Below are 17463 nucleotides of genomic sequence, written 5' to 3'. Positions count from 1 at the left end.
CCTTCTCCCCCTCTAACCTTCTGTTTGTGGGTTTAAGGTTATAGCCTCAATCTGAGGGTAATGAGGTTGTAACTCTAAAACCATGGTTTCTGATGGTCACTGATGCTTGACTCATATTTTTCTAATCATTTTGTTTTTTAGAGGCAGTGGACTGTGAGTTGCTGCCCTATATTCAGCTTTTAACCCTAGATTCAGTAGAAGTCCATTTGAAAATATTTGTCACTAATATAATATGTCACTATATAGTCTACACACCCTTTGTACATTTATTTTTAGGGCGACATTTAATAGAATTGACACAGTCATGACAGTTTCACAGCGGTCTTCCTTTCAGACATAACAACTCAACAAACATTTATTTAGGTGCAAATAATGAAGACGTTATACACACATAACATGAGAGTGATGATACAGCACAACACAGTGTTTAAATGTAATTTGAATATTTGATTAAATACATTAATTGAGTATTCAGCGTGATCACTGCATACCTGTATTGTTACAACTGGTGAAAACTGCAGTGAAGACAAACTATAGCTGAAGCACTTTTAAGGTGTTTAAAAGTAACAAATACAAAGTTAAAGTGGAAATTCTTGTAATTTATGAGCGTGTCAGATACTCTGGTATGATAAAAGCTTGCCCATAAATATCTAAAAGGAGGGGGTGTCCTGGTGACTTAGGGTTTTTAGATGTGTATCATGTAACTGCTTCGTCCCTGGTTTAATTCTGGAGACTTTTGCTGCATCCTCTCCCTATGTCTGCCTGTCTACATGTCACTGAAAGCAATCTATTAGAGGAAGAAAGGACAATGAAATACACTGTCTAAAGAGAAAACTCTAATGTGCAGTTCTGCTGGGCTTGTGTGTGATTTGGCATCTTGTGTTTCCTGCTGTAAAATGTAGTTTACGTGTCATGACATAAGGAAACAGAGCAGGTTGATCAGTAATATGGCAGGTCTGCTATCACGGAATCAAAAAGCATACAACCCTGTGTTATGGATTGTAAACACATCAGAATAAATTCACTTTCTGCTCTGTGAGATCACTTGGATTCTCATAGCGTTATCTTGAAAAAAGTCTTGAACATATTATTGTTTCATTAAGTCTCACCAGAGACACCAAGAATAACTGACAAATAAAAAAACTTGTGTTTTACCTGAACCACACCCAAACAATAAATCCCATCTTTTAAAACTAAAATTCTGAATATCTTGAAATTAAATCACCACACATTTACCCAACAGCGACTATCAATCATACTATCATACCCTTTGTATGAGAAAAACTTACTGTCAAACAAAAATTAAGTGAACGCAGCATAAAAAGTCTTAGTGCCAATCATACTTGGCACATTCAGCTCTCTGAAGCGAAAGTGAATCATCCGCTAATCATTCATCATCTATATGACGTGTCACCTGACTGAGCACAGACATGCACAAATGCACCTACAGCAGAAAAAGTAGAGTATAAGGCTTTATATTCATATGACAAGGTATTGTGTTTTCTCTTACTACATAGTCAATAACAGCATGAAGGTTCTTACATAATATATGGCCTCATAGGCCTTTGATTGTCATTTTACAGTAGTTTACAGAATTTAATTGTAACATATTATTACAAGGTTTTCTGCCCCGGAAAAGGGGAGAAAATGCATAAACGGTCAATAATAACCTAACCAAAGTAGGAAAAAGCACATTTTTTATGGTCCATCCTTATGGGCAGACAGGTGGATTTCAGTCATATGGTGGCGATTCCTCAGGGTTGGTTAGTGTGTCTCTGGCGTCCCAGACTTGCTTTAGCTGCCTGTGTCAAAGTATAAGTCGCAGGCAACTTAAAACAAGCCTCGAAAGCTGGACAGTACCCATTGACGGAGACGTAGATAAATCGGTGGGTAAACTGCAGTCAGTGATCAGCATGAGGGAAGAAATCCGCAGACAGGAAGAAGAAACAAATACATGTTTTCAGAAAAGAAGTGATTTGTTTTATTCCTTTGCAAACTCTATTACTGTTATCTCATTTATATCAATTTGTTGCTGCATATTAATCTGGGTTTATAGAAGTGTTTACATCATAAAGAGTCAAATCAGTAGCCTGCAAGTAAAACTAAGACATTTAAAAATTGAAAGCATATATCCCAAAAATCTTAAATCCACATCCAAGAGTGTCGTATCCAATTGGTTTGCCTTTGCTAATGGCATCTGTAGTCATTTTAAGACCGGATGGATGTTCAGCCACATTTCTACGATTAGAAAAATCTATTATAATTCATATTAGTGGTGTAACCAATCATAACAATGCCATGAAATTATAGCTGTCACCAAAGTTCCCTTGTAAAGCCTGGAACTTACCTTGCTGCTCTGAACTGTGTGGCCAAAGTACCTCAACTTGCAGCTCACCAGACTACTCAGGTGTCACTCCTCTATAAGCCATGGTGCAGCTGTTTTAATCAGCCTGCAGAGGAATGTATGTTTGAGAAAGGTGTGTGCGCACAGTTACACATTTATCAAAAGATCCTGGTCTTTTGGGTGTGGGACTGTGATCGGGTGCAGGCTTGTGGGTGTGTAACACGGAATCCCACGTCCTGGACAACAGGAGGAGTGTGCGTGGAGGTAAACACACTCCAGGATCCATGATGGTGTCATATTAGAATAACCAAACAAACGCTACGCTGCTTGACTTTACTTATGAACTACTGTTGTTGTGAGCAAGGTTGTGGCTGGTGGTTAAATCATTAAAATATATAAACCATGTTTTATACCTAAATCAAAAATCATTACGCTGTAGAGTGGAAAGTCATAGTGTTAAAAAATGTTCAGAATGCTGAGGGCCTCTTCAGGGTTTAGTAATTGCAGGTAAATAATGTCTTTCTGCATCTCTTTATTACATCTACATACAGTACTATGCAAAAGATTTAGGCACTTGCTCTTTAATAATGTTTAGATTCTTATCCATAATGCAATACCATCAGAAATGTGTCTGATTGGTCCCAAATTTATTGTGCAGCATGACAATGACCCCAAAGACTCCTGCAACAGATGGTTTGGGCCCCACAGAGCCCTGATCTCAACATCATGGAGTCAGTTTGGGATCACATGAAGAGACAGAAGCAACTGAGACACCTAAATCCACAGAAGAACTGTGGTACATTCTCCAAGATGCTTAGAACAACCCACCTGTCAAGTACCTTGAAAAACTATGCATAAGTGTACTGAGGAGAACTGGTGCTGTGTTTAAGGCAAAGCATGGCCACACCAAATATTGATTTCATTTGGGTTTCTTCTCTTTACTGAACATTGTATGAAGTTAATTTATTAATTAAAAAAGTACCTAAGGGTTTTCCACAGTATATCTACATCCCCCCTTTGTGATTTGTATAGATACAATGTAACTATTAGTATAAACTGATATATAGACATCTACAAGAGTTAAGAATGATGACTGTCACTTGGGTTAACCCAAGTTTTTTTCCACATTCACTTTCTTATAATAAGTCGTATAAACAATATTACTGAGTATGCCTTCACAGAGGGTCTGAGGGTAAGCTGAATATTCAAACAGGGTTCAGCACCTTGGACAGTGCTTGTGCACCTCCTTTCCGTTAATAATTAAAAACATCACATTGATGTCATTTCTTTCTCAGAGGACCTCTGTTGACCTTTTTTTTTTGAACGACTTGAAGAGTAATTAAACAGTTCAAGTAAGGACGGTTGCATGTGTGCTAACACCATGGAGCAGCAGCCTGTACAAACTATAATGCCTCTGGGTTTGTTGATATTTTAACTCTTAAGGCTGCACAGTACTCTTGTGACATCAAGTAGGATAAGCACGCAAGAGCAAGAGAATGTCAATTTGAGTTCATTCTATTCTATTAATTGTATTTTTCTACTAAAAAGAGGATTTGCATGCAATATGTCCTATTGAGGTGTATATATCTTGTTGAGTGCTTCACAAAGGCCAACTTCTGCTTATCTGCTTTTCATACAGCTCTTCACTTAATGGGTCATTTTTGCAAATTATAGTCGAATAGTTGAACAACAAATAATAGAAACAAATGTGATCTCGTGCTCTTGTTTATTGGAAATAAGAATACAGTCTGACAAGCACAATATTACACATCCTAAAGCCTATAACAGAGAGATTTTAATCAAATCTTTCCATGTATCCTCATTATAAGGCTAAATATGTCGTTTTAAGAACTATTTCTGATAATAGCCTGGTCTATGTAGCTAAAAGAGAATAAGGGACTCTGATTTTGCAATACTTGTGCATCTGTGGTATGTTTCTGCCATAACCAAAGGTGCAAAATGATTGCTAGCTCAATGTAGCCAATTATTGCTGTCAGTTTTTCTGAGCTTTTGATTTTGTCTTATTTATTTGGGATGATCATTTTCAATGTAAAAAAAAAAATAACAACAAACAGTCTATAGTTTTGAAGAAAAGCCTTTATTTCCTATTTCAAGAACATGCCTTAGCATGGTAGTAGAAGAAGGTACTTAGATATCCATACATGCAAAGCCACAGAGTGATAGAAAGAGTTTGTCCATCTACTGGTCTGTGACAGTGGTCTGTCCGGGTTCAAGTTGAGGAAGGAGATCAGGAAAAGTTCTTTTTTTCAGGTTGAGTCAGACAGGTAGAGTGGAGGCTTAGTGCTGGATCCTACGAATGGACTGCACCTGGTTGGTGTGAGCCTGGGTGCTGTACTCGTTGTAGTTTCTGTACTCGCCTTGGTGTCTGTCTCTCTCCAGGATGTACTGGTAGCCACGGTAACCGGGGAACTGGTAGGCCACCCAGCTGCAGAGAGAGAAGAGGAAAAAGCAGAATGGGGATGAGATTTTATGCTGGAAAAGGGGGAAATAGGAGACACAGACCAATAAACAGAGTGCAAGGTGCATAACTTACGCTCCGGAGTTGATTTTGATGGAGGGCACCTCCTTGCTGCACCAGCCCATGGCCTGTAGGGAGGGGTAGTCATCGCACATCTCGAACTTACGGCCCTGGAAGTCCTCACACTCGTACAGGGTCACCTTGCTGTCACTGTGGTTCTGTGGAAAAAGAGACAAAGACTGTCAGTGTGGAGGCTTATATCACAGCCAAATCTGAGGGAGATGGGAGACATTGCAAAAGCTGCTATTAATTAAATAAAAATAAGTGTGCAAATATATTTTCACAGTGATGACAGGAATAGGCGGTGGTTCCTGTGAGGAGGGGTGGGGCAGGAAAATAAGCCACTTATGGTAGTTGACAGAGGGTGACTTAGGTGGAAGGATGTAGGAACTTACGGCGCACTTGATGGGTCTGAAAGACAGCATGTGCTCGGTTCTGTAGCTGCTGTTTCCACTCCAGGCCTCGTAGCGGGGGTAGTCTCCCTTCTCCAGGATAAACTGCTGTCCCTGGAACTCGGGGTACTCATAACCCACCCAACTAGACATAGTAAAGATGCAGAGGAGAGAGAAAGAAGGAAGAAAAGGATAGAAATGTTTAGGTTAGGTGAAATCATTAAAACCAAAACCAGAGAAGCTCCCAAATACTCTCATAAAGTAATACTGAATCACTAAATGCAAAGTAGTTTCAGTGTGACAAGAATAAAACTCTCAAATTTGTTAAACAGTACCGCCCAACACCCACAGTATGGCCTCGAGTGAAAACAGCATGCAGCTTCTTTTGTCAGTGGAAGCACAAAGCAAACATTAAATACTGCTGCTCCTGCCTCCACCGCCGCCGCTGTTGCTGCTGCTGCACCCAGGGCGTTTTATCTGATCGCCAGTCAGTCAGCCAGCCATTCTGGCTCACAGCCGGCAGCTGCACACAGCCAACTCATATCGCAACAGGGTCACACTTGGATGCGTGTGCACGCACATGCAAGCCGTACATGCCAACCAGCAGTGTAATAACACTGAAGGCTGTAATTTATATTGTGTTTTGTTTTTTCTGCTTCTTGATCATGTGTGCTTTAATCAGACTTTATCCAAGCAGATAAAACAGAACTGGAAGAGAAATAAATAATATGGCATTATTAGATATTATTATGGCAAATAAATGGGTCTTTGTTATACACAGTTTTGTTTTTTTCATAAAAACCAAGAGGAAGACCACAGATCAACTTGCTGTAGAAATAAACTCACTCTAAACTTATTCTGATACTATGCCTGCATTTAAATCATTCTTCATTCTTTATAAAGATAATATTCATCAGCTTTACTTGAATATCCAAGTTTGCAAAAGTCAAGAGGTCAGGAAGTGAAAGTGATCATGTATGGAAGAGTATATGCAGAACTAAAGATGTCATGATCGAGAGAAAAGAAGAAGAAAGCCAAGGTTGACTTACGGTCCGTTCTCAACCTTGATGGAGCGGATCTTGTTGAAGCCCCTCTCCATGATGTTCTGGCACTCCAGCATGAACTCGCAGCGCTTTCCCTGGAAGTTCTCCTCCTCCCAGACAGTGATCTTGAACTGGCCCATCTGCTCCATCTGTTGAGTGTTCATGGCTGCTGATATTCCCTTGGGAGTTAATCTGAGGAAAGTAAAGAGTTGGGTTTTTTAAGTTCAGAGATGGAAAATCAAAGCAATTTATCAGTTTATCAGGATAGTTCCTGACAACCCTCATCTTGATTAAAACAGATACAGGTTAATCAGATTTAACCAAATTTGTCAATCATGTTTTTACTATCTTACAACTACAATCTTTGTATTTTAGCTAAATAGATAAAGTACTGGTTAATAAGGTTCAAATGTGCTATGCCAGTGCCCTTTTATCATGACTTTGCTCTGGAGAGGAATATCTGTTAAGGTCCCTCTCCAAAGATGTCACAAGCAGTGAATAATTCTACTCATTTGTCATTTTCCCATTTCCCCACAGTACAAATGGTCTCTGTTTTCATTGAGGAGATACACAGATGTGTCTCCTGCCCATAAATTGTACTGGATAACTGTACTGAAGCAGTTCTACATAACAGCAAACCACATATCTGCAAGTGAAAGCCAGAGGGCATTTCATTTCTAACAAGAGTTGAAAACTATCCCAAGCCCAATTTGTTAAAAAAACATGAGCTGGTTTGAGAAATGTTAGCATAATGTTTGTAGGCCAAACACCAGTAAGGCATCATATTGCCAGCTTTCCCTACTAAAAGGGCTGGTGAGGTTTAAACCAGTTAACCCCAAAAGCAGAGTATGAAGTGGCTTCTATGTTTTTACTCTCTGCAAACCGGTAGCAAGTCAAGCCTAGTTGTTTAAATGCACCCATAGCTATCTATCTATCTATCAAGCAGGGTTTTTGCGGCATCTTGGTGGCTGTTGGGCTCCACCCCAGTACACATAGCTGTCACCTGATTGCAGTCTCTTAGCTGAGTCTGAGGCAGTGTGTTGATATACTTACAGACAGTACTGAGGTGGGACAGATCCAGTATAATCAATGTCGGACAGGGGACCCCTGCATGTGTTTTTATAGGGCCAGGCCCCCTGGACCTACGCCACTCCATTTGCCCAGCAGCCTTGCACACTCAGCAGCTGAGCGGCCTGCTGAAAAGGGAGCATTAGCCTCGTGCTTTGTGGAGGCTTCAGAGCACCATTGTCCTCAGAGCCCCAAACTGACTTAGTCATCAATATGGCAGCCATGGTCAGTGGCAACCTGACCCAGGACTATACAATGGTAACGCACTGACACAACAGTTTGATTGGGGTGGCAGGATAATAGACACATTCTGGGAGCTGATCCCCTCTCTCTCTCTCTTTCGCTCTCTCTCTCTCTTCCCTCATACACACACACACACACACACACACACACACACACACACACACACACACACACACTGTAGGTAAATTGGAGGAGAGGTGGGCAAAAGGGACAAGACATCCCACAAAGTAAGCTCCATGACTTGTGCCAATCTTATCTAGAGGGCGTCCTTATAATTTTCTATTCTATCTTCCATGTTCTCTCTTGGGCGATTTGGAAAGAGTCAACTGGTTGAAGTGCTGCAGTAAAATAAAAAGCTACAGTAGCTTTGTCTGAACTTGTAAAACAAGAACTTTCTGACCAGGTCTGTTTGGTCTGTACTTTTTTTACATAACTACATATATTTCAGTCTTTGAAAGACAGCAAATACACATAATTGGATGTAGTTTTGGCTGCAAATATAACGAATATCATCCTTTTTCACATTTCATTGACTTTTAACATCAATAATCATGAGAGTTAAATATAAAGACCGAATGAGGGAAAAAATAGTCTTAAGAACTGAGAACATTTTCAATATAGAAAATTAAAACATCACAAGTCTTTAGGCTTTTCAGCCTTTTCAACATTTTTCTCAACTAATCATATTTAAAAATGATTTTCTGCTGTACTTACAGATATGTGTTATTTAAAGAAGCCATTTACACCATCAGAAAACATGAATGATTATACAGTATGTACTGTATAATACTGTATGTTATACAGTGATATATTAATAGATCTGTGAATTAAACTGGGGGTGATACTAGGTTCCAATCCTATGTTTTGAATCTTATTGTTGGGGCTACTATTTCTACAGTGATTACAGATTTGCCTTTGTTGTTGCATTTTAGCAAACAGCTACTGAGAAAGGTCACATTGGCACTGTTAACATTACAAATGAAAATCATTTCATTTTCATGTACACTACCATCCTCTTGTGGGCTCATTTACAGTCTGTCAGTATTGTTTCTTTGTCTTTGTGTAAAGCGAAATTCTTGCTGATAAACATTTAGACACACATCTTTATTTCTATAATCCAATAATTGATATACATGAATGCATTAAGGAAATTTGAAAAAACAAACATTTTATTTATACATATGTTGTTTGGTCTCTTTCATTCACTGAACGCTGGTTCTGTATCACATATAGGGTTTAAAAATCAGGTATTTCTTGTCAGAGTAGTCATGTTTTTTTCTGACTTTGCCTTGCATATTTTGCAAATGTTTTAATACCATTGTGACAACACCCAGAGTGATGTGTCAAGCAAGAAACAACATTAGTGATACCTTTTCCTTCATCATGGGTGACATCTAGTGGTGAAGGCATTTATTACATTCAGGGTGGCACACACCAGGAAAAGAGGCCTACTCTATTTAAAATAATGGTAAATTTTATCATCATGGTACAAAAATTGATTAACCAATATATTGCTGGTTTAATATTCAGACATCAGCCAATAGTTTGGATTTGCAGCACAGCAATGACAGGAAGTAACAAAGGACTAAAGTGACGTTTTGATGGAAGTGTCTAATGCCAGAAACATCTGTGACAGTGATAACAACAGTCCAGCCATGTGTGGGAGGATTGTCTGGTTATGACTGTGTGTGTGTGAGTCAGTGTGTGTGTGTGTGTGTGTGTGTGCGTGTATGAACAGCTTTCTCATTGTCTTCTGTTAACCCATTCATTCTTCTTCTTCTTTACGTGTGTGTGTTTGTGTGTGTGTGTGCCCCCCTGAGCAGGTGATGGGCAGGTGAAAGGACAGGCTTTTATAGACACAGATGTCGTGTGTTTGTGTGAGTGTGCTACTACCTGAACTATTAGTGTGTGTGCGTGTGTGTGTGCGTGTGTGTGTGTGCATGTGTGTGTGTATGTGCGTGCGTGTGTGTGTGTGTGTGTGTGTACATGTGTGTGGGCTTTTTGAGGGTTAAGACTTGGTTTTAGGGATAAGGTTCGAATTGTGTTTAGGTTAGGGTGGGGTTGGGGTTCGGCTTTTGGCATCAGTGGGGTACCTCACACTTATAGAAAGACAAATGTGTGTGTGTGTGTGTGTGTGTGTGTGTGTGTGTGTGTGTGCGTGTGTTTGGGTGGATGCATAAAGAAGGTCTTTCATCTTTCTTCTCCAGGTCTGATAAGCTGAATCAGCTGTAGGTCCCTCCCCCCCACTACACACACACACACACACACACACACATGCACACACACATATACACACACACACACACACACACACACACACACACACACACACACACACACACACACTAATTTCCCTGTTAAATGCAGTGGGGGGTATTTGCATGCGTCAGGGACAGTGTAGTCCAGACCAGCACAGAGCTGGCACAGTTCTGCTTTGAATCCTTATCTCACTGTATAACAAATCCATTCACTTCTTCTCAGTGGTCATGTGACACCTACTGGGCACATCGACTGGTCACTATCATTTTATATCTGTTTTTTTCTTCAAATATAATCATTACTGAATTCCTACTTTCATTTTGAAGCATCGGCAGCAACACTAAAATCATGCTGCACTACTGCACTGCACCAACAAACAGGGTAGTTTGTCTAATGATCTACAAGCTGCAACAGCAAATTTGGACACTTTGACACCCATTTAATGCTATTTTTTATACAGTTAGACATCGAAAACAACTGCTACTGTTATATGTGTGACTGACCATCATCACTACTACACTCTACTACTACTACTATCTACAGTAAGTGTAATGCGTGGGATTCAGTAAAAGTTAAACATCACCTCTGTGTGCGTTCATGCGTGTTAAGCACATCAGCTAACACAAAGACAGACTGTCTCATTGTGGTCACTAACTCCTCTGATGATCTGATTCATGTCATATACAGATGTGTAGCTAATAGAATCTAGTTTAGCATCAGGAGTTCTAGGACATTTTTGTCTTCATCTTTTATTTTGAGAACTCATAATCCACCTTGGCTGGGGACCAGATGTATTTATATTTGGAGCAGGTCAAAAGTTCATCTCTACATTTGACTGAGGCAGTCAACTGTGACACATTAGGGTGATAATTTTCTAATGGTTTGAGCCATTATCTGATGATTGCTCTGCATGGTGGTGTAATGGTCACAGAATATCAGATCGTTTTACTATACCAGGTGCACCATGCAGTAAAGTGCAAACACTGTTTCATTGTGATGTTTCTTAACTCTTACATACTGTTCATGTCAAATTAGATCCATATTATTTTTGATGATGGTACTTTTTCTTTATTATTATTATTTATTCATTTATCTTCTATTTTTTCTTTTTCTTTTTTTCTTATTTATTTATTTACTGACTGGTTTGTATACTTATTTATCTATCTTCTATTAAGTTTCATTTCCCTAAACTAAAAGATGGTTCTGCATAATGGGCCTATCTCATACTGCGCCAGGTGGCTGAGGGGGCTCGGAGGTCCTGACTGGTTTGGACAGCTTGGTGTCTGAGGGCCTGTTCCCCATTTAACCCCCCTTCAAATAGAAAGATGCTCCTCAAACCCAAATGACTGGACCCCTCCTGTAGGTGTGGGGGCAAGCTCCTACGGGTCTGGGAGCGACCTAAAGCAGGAGGGAGTAATGAGAGCAAGGAAGGGGGAGGAGAAGAGAAAGGGGAGTACGGACAAACGAGCGAACCAAAACTATACAAAGATGTGGTTGGATAGGAGTGGAGAGGGGGAGAGAAAAAAAAAACAAAAACGCTGTCCTGACTCATCCTGGTTCACCCTGGTGCCCAACCAGAGCTTAATTAAGGATTAATCACTTATTTATTAATGACTGAGGAGGTAAAGTACCATTCAAAAGGTCGGACACACTTTCTCATTCAACTGAATGGGAAAGTGTGTCCAAACATTTGACTGGTACTATATTTATGAAGGAAAAATTGATGTATTGTTCAGACTAATTATGAGGGGATACTGCGAACAGACAATACATAGTAATAATGAGCCTGTTTACAATTTTAGGGGAGGTTTCACAAAAACTATTGATCCTTGGGAAGTTCTAGAATCCTTTTCCATCATCTTCAAGCTTTCAAGCTCGTTCATCTTGATTAACGTTCAGCTATTTGAGATTGAAATTACATCAAGATTTTAATTCGCAACTCCATAATCATACAGTGCACTCACATTTGATCGGAAGCTCCCATACTTTCACACATGTGGGTGTACTCTACTCTTCTCAGCAGCCAAATGAGCTGAATTGTGGTTTTTTTTGTTTGTTTGTTTTTTGTATTGTTTAGTAGCTGTCCAACTACTGTCTCACTCTCCAGGAATTTAGTGAAAAGTCATATACTGTCTATTTATTAACCAATAACATTTATTTATTGCCACTGATACATTTTATATGATCATGATCACTTTTAAAAGGCTGTAACACAACACACAGACAGACGCACACACTTGTACACATCTCAAATGCAGAGAATAAACACAGCACTTATCCTCATCTCTTAATGCAAATAAAAGACGCAATATTTCGGGATATAATATGATATTCAGCCAATGGTGTGTTGTACTTGTATACTTGTAGATTGGTTGGTTGTGCTGCAGGATATGTATTAACACTACTAAGTGAGATGCTGTCTTCTGTGTCAGTGTGAGTCAGGACTATTTGAATAGTCAGTGAACGCACCTGCACACACATACAAACGTGTTTGCATACAAGCACACACACACACGTGACTGTTTGTGTATCTGTCCTGAATGCTGTTCTTCAGGTGGAAGGTTGCCGTGGAGACTAATCCAGGTAAAGATGATGTGAGCAGGACATCTGCTCTTACCGCCTCCACTTGTCTCTCCGCTGATATCTGAGTGGACACCCAAGCAGCTGGATTTAGCTGTAGGAAAGAGAGAGAAAGAAAATGAAGATTATGATGTTTTCTGTGCTAGTGGCCGTGAATTATCACTGAGATGAAGTTGACAAGCAGATAGAAAGATAATTGGTGTTGAATTTTGATGACAAACTGTAGTTGACAGTCTGGTGTACAAGCAAATAGAACATGGAGACAGAAAAGAGAGAACCAGATGGGCAAAAGCAAGAATTGTTGCCACCAATATTTGTCACTAATTTCATTTTCTGTGCCAAAAAACAGCTTATTTCCATGGCTGCTCAATGAACAAGATACTCTAAGTTTAGAGTAGAGAGAGTTTAACACCTCACAACTCTCTGGGCTAACTTTTTCTGAGATCTTAAATGTTATCATCACTAGCAAAGAGGGAAGGTAAGAAGTAGCCAACCAGGCGAGGGAACAAGCCTCAGGCATTTGCATGACTCTTGATTATCAGTAACTGTCAGGAAACAGCACACAGCATACAGGCAGCGGACACACACACACACACACACACACACACTCACACACACACACACATACACACACAGACATAGCCTCTGGGAAGCACTCACTCCACCATTTACAGATAGTAGAAAACAGTTTGGCAGGCACCACAAATGTAATCATGTTCCTGCTGTACAGATATAAAAAGTGGTCTTAATGATACGGATACAAAGAGGACACAAATGTGGCTCTGCAGAGCAGAGTTCATAGGGTCACATATGGGGCTGCAGGAGCCTTGAAATAGAACCAGGCACTAAGCTCTGGGGTCACTTGGTTGTCGAGTCAAGTCAAGTGAAGTCAATTTTATTTATATAGCCTACAATCACTAATTTATCTCAGATGGCTAAACCTTTGACAACTTTGAAAAAGAAGGGAGCAATCTCAGGGTGGAATCCCTCTTTCAGGCACGCAATAAGTGTCCCATACACAGAGTGGATTGTTGTAGCAGTAATAGATGTACCATATGGATAAACAGAATGAGATTATCAAGTAAAGTGCATAACATAAGGTAATTCAGTGCTGGTGAATAATATGTGCTAAAAATGTTGCACATTTAAAAACTTCTCACAACCTCTTTGTTATGCCTCTTTTCCAAAACTGCATATTTGTCATTTCTACTGAGTTGTCAGCAGTTCTGAACTGTAGAAACACCATTTTGAGAGTGTGTATGCTTTTAGCTGACTAATAGTCCTAATAGGAAGGATATAATTCACCTTGTGTTTGCTATGATGAGCTACTTCACAGGTATTGTAGATTACTATCAAACAGAGTAAACTAATCTAAGTAGGATATCATCTGTTCCAAATATGGGCTATAGCAGTCTTTCTTTTTGTGTGTACTCAAGTGAAAAGAGTAAAAATGTATATATATATAAAAGCTAAATTCTGCAGGAAAATGCATTAATTTAAATGAGTGTTCCTGCTGTTTGACACAGATGAGCTCTGTCAGTCTGTCTCATGTTGCTTTGAAAACTCACACAGAAAAGTGTTGATTGGAAGGCCTCTTTTAAAGATGACAAATCATTACTTTATGGTATTCAGTGTAATATTTGCTGCCTGTGCCACAGTGTTTCAGGTGATGATTTACTGGTAAACTGGTGGGTTTTTAAAACCGTTTACTACATTAGAACACACTATACAATTCAGACCCTTTTCTATTTTACAGAGAGAAGCTGGCAGCTAAGCTTCCACGTTGAATCCTAAAGAAAATAGCTGCAAGCTAATACGGCTCCTGGAGCTGGGAGAAAGGGTGTAACAGCAGCAGCAGGACCAGTTAGGACAGTCAGTTTAAATCGCGGCAAGGTAACCAGGATACTGAGGAGTGTGAGCTTTCCCTTCCTCTGCCGTTGAACAAATATTGACTAGAGCTTTAAGCAGAGGCAAATAAGCTCTCAGGTAAAGAATGACATGTAGGACAGACTCTCTCATGATGTCTCTTGTAAGATGATTATAACTACATGAGATATTTTTTGAGATAATAAAGAGTCATGGGGATTTACCAAAAACAACGTGAAGGAAATTATCTGCATGAGTGACCAAAACTTTAAAAATATGTACATCAAACTATCACTATCACTATATATTGTGCATGAGACAACACGGTCAGAGTCACAATAAGATTCATGTATCCAAATGCCACAGAAGCAACATCCAAGATTACTTTTAATCGTATGATGTGTTTGATTTTTAGTCAAAGAGGCCGTAAAAATAGCAGTTTTTGAGATCGGAAAATTGAGATTGCATGATTGTGTTTAACTTGTGTGTCACTGTTGGCTCAAAAACATAAGGCAGTGTTTAAGTTTTAAAGAACTGAATTTATTGGGCAGACAGTTAACAATTAGTCAATGGTTAAGTTGCTCAAGGTTGAATTATATGGTGTTTTGGTGCAGAGTATGTTGCTCTGGATGTCATTTTTTCTGAAAATAGTGCAACTTCAGTTCCACTGCTGAATAAAAGTGTTGTAAATTGTTGTAACAATGTTTATGCTGCCCTATTGGCCACTCTTGAAAATGTTAATCTCAATAAGACTTTTATCTGGTTAAATAAAGGATGAATGAAAAAGAAAATTTAAAAAGTTCACATAAAAGTCAAAAGGGCCGTTTACTCTTTAGTAAGATGGAAAGGTACTGCTTTCTGTGGATACTTGCAACACTGGGTTCATCAAGTTATTGTCTTTATGAAATACAGAACTTTTAGACAATTTCCTTTTAATTAAAGAGTTGGATAAAAAAAGGGAAAAAAATGTTTGCCTTTTAACATAAGGAACAATAAAAATAATGAATGGTAAAAGTGTGATGGCTGAATGCTGCATCATTGCATCCAAATGACATGACAGATGGCCCATATCAGATGTCTGCTGTGTGTGTGTGTGTGTGTGGTTAATGTTTAGTTAATGATTAACATAACCTTCCATTAAGCCATCTCTCTGCTCGCTGGTGCTAGCCTGCAGCCTCAGCTCATGACGTAGGAAGTGGACAGTAATGAATAGGCCCCCAGTGGAAAATACATGCTGTCATCATGAATGTGCCAATGGGAAAATGATTATCCAAAGAGCACCCAAAGGGAGATACTGAGATAATCTTCCCTTCACTATTGTAAATGTCAACCTATGAACACAAATGATATGATATAAAGCAGGGATTATTCAGACGAGAAATTAAACAAGCAACTAAAATTAAACAGTGAACAACTATTACTTGGGCACGCTCCCAATGTCAGTTACAGGTTTATCAGTAGTGACGCTGAGCTGCTGTCTATTTGGCAGAACTACTACTGAACTGAACAGACAGGTGTGTCTGTTAAGACCCAACAGGTTTTAGATGAACATATGGATTTATGTGAGACTGGAATTAATAATTTTACTTTTTTTTAATAAGCACAAAAACAGGAAAACACATGCTGGATTTAAACTGGAGCATTTTTTTCTTTAAACTTCAAGCCTTGATAACATCACTGTTTCTGTCAACCTATTTCACCTGCTGTAGCCTTTTGCTCTTTGCTTTTCTTTCCTTTCTTTTTTGGGTAAATGATTGTGACCCCACAGGTCAAACGACATGTTGCCTCAGGGCTGCCATTGCTTTCTTTAGAGCATTGTCTGTTGGCAGCTGTATGCAAATAAGGCCATCTACCTATTCAGTGAAATATTCTCTACACCTGGTGCTTCAGGTACTGAAACTATATTATTATTATTTTTTAGGTCATATGAGCTGAAGCAATGGTCCTGATTCCATAGCTGATGTGTTTTCTTAGATTTTTTTAAGTTTGACTTTTGTTTTTCATCACAAAAATCGCAAAACCTGGCCTTACCCATGTGGGTATGTTTAATTGGGGGGATCTTTTTAAAAGAACAGACTCCTTAAAAACAATTAACATTCCATAATCTGTCTGAATTAGGCAATGTTAACAACAGCGATGTTCTTCGGTGACGAAAAACAAACTTTGTGTCTTTTTCCAGTTGCCAACCCGTACCTGCATAACGCGAGCCGAACGAACAAAACTTCATCTTCAGGTATTGTACGTGAGGCTCAACGTGAAGCAAATACGGACATGAAAAAGTCACAAAACCGATCACAGTGAGAAGTTGGTCCAGACCGAGATGTAGCTACTGAGCGCGTAACAGCTGGCTTCTCTGCTCTCAGGAACACCTTTGGAGGAGATTTGGAAAAGTTAGAACAGCGAACAAAAGTAAAACCCACGTTAGAATGGATACTCTGAAAGAAATGGAAAATGAATGAAAAGCATCATAGCCTACCTTTAGAAGAAGAAACAAGGCAATAAAGGTAAGTATGCGCAACCTTGAGCAGGTTTGGCTCACCTTTTACGCGCACTGAATGCGTGCTGTTTGTAACAGGTATACACCTTTTATACCTCTACATGCTCTCCCTCTCTCTCTCCCCCTCTCTCACTCACTCACTCACTCACTCACTCTCCCTCTGTCTCTCTCTCCACCCCTTATGGATGAAAAAAGAGAGAGAGGATCCTCAGGGAACGCACAGACACCTGTCGCACGGTGCGTTGCTCTGATCCAATATTGACATAAAGGGGGAGGTGAACACACACACACACACACACACACACACACACACACACACACACACACGAGATGAATTATTCTTACCAACCCTTTCCTCCATCCACAGCGCCTTCCCTCCTCCTCTGTGCCAGGCAACGTGTCTGACCTTTATGCCTGCGGTGATCAGTAAAAAAGGCTCATTGTAACGTAGCTACCTGGCCGACTTGCTCAATTTGTCATATTCGGCGCCTATTCAGGCATCATTTCCATATCATATGCCTTGCAAATGATATTTCTGCTGCTGGTGGCTGACCTTGCCCTGCAACTTTGTGGAAAGCTGGTTGTGGAATCTTCCTTAAATGAACCTGGTGTTGCGAAAGGGAAAATGTTTG

General features: G+C 39.6%; 1 protein-coding gene across 1 annotated transcript; it reads right to left on the bottom strand.

Annotated features, from left to right (window-relative positions):
- Positions 1 to 4423: 4423 nt before the first annotated feature.
- On the bottom strand, positions 4424 to 17233 carry cryba2b (crystallin, beta A2b). The gene is made up of 6 exons (XM_042426585.1): positions 17177 to 17233; positions 12358 to 12562; positions 6325 to 6510; positions 5279 to 5420; positions 4899 to 5041; positions 4424 to 4790 (listed from the first exon to the last, which is right to left on the bottom strand). Exons 1-6 carry the CDS (start codon positions 17190 to 17192, stop codon positions 4643 to 4645), a joined length of 840 nt encoding a protein of 279 aa, XP_042282519.1. The 5' UTR covers positions 17193 to 17233; the 3' UTR covers positions 4424 to 4642.
- Positions 17234 to 17463: the final 230 nt, after the last annotated feature.

This window comes from Thunnus maccoyii, chromosome 11 (genome assembly GCF_910596095.1).
Source record: "Thunnus maccoyii chromosome 11, fThuMac1.1, whole genome shotgun sequence".
In the NCBI taxonomy this organism is placed as follows: Eukaryota; Metazoa; Chordata; class Actinopteri; order Scombriformes; family Scombridae; genus Thunnus; species Thunnus maccoyii.
Note: the sequence above shows the minus strand (reverse complement) of the source record. Positions and strands in the feature narration are given on the sequence as shown.

Excerpts from the sequence above, each read along its gene's own strand:
- cryba2b (XM_042426585.1), bottom strand. Across the intron at positions 6,511-12,357 it reads ACGTTTGTATGTGTGTGCAG|ATTAACTCCCAAGGGAATAT; the intron begins GTGCGTTCACTG and ends TACTTTCCTCAG. Across the intron at positions 5,042-5,278 it reads TCAGACCCATCAAGTGCGCC|AACCACAGTGACAGCAAGGT; the intron begins GTAAGTTCCTAC and ends CTTTTTCCACAG.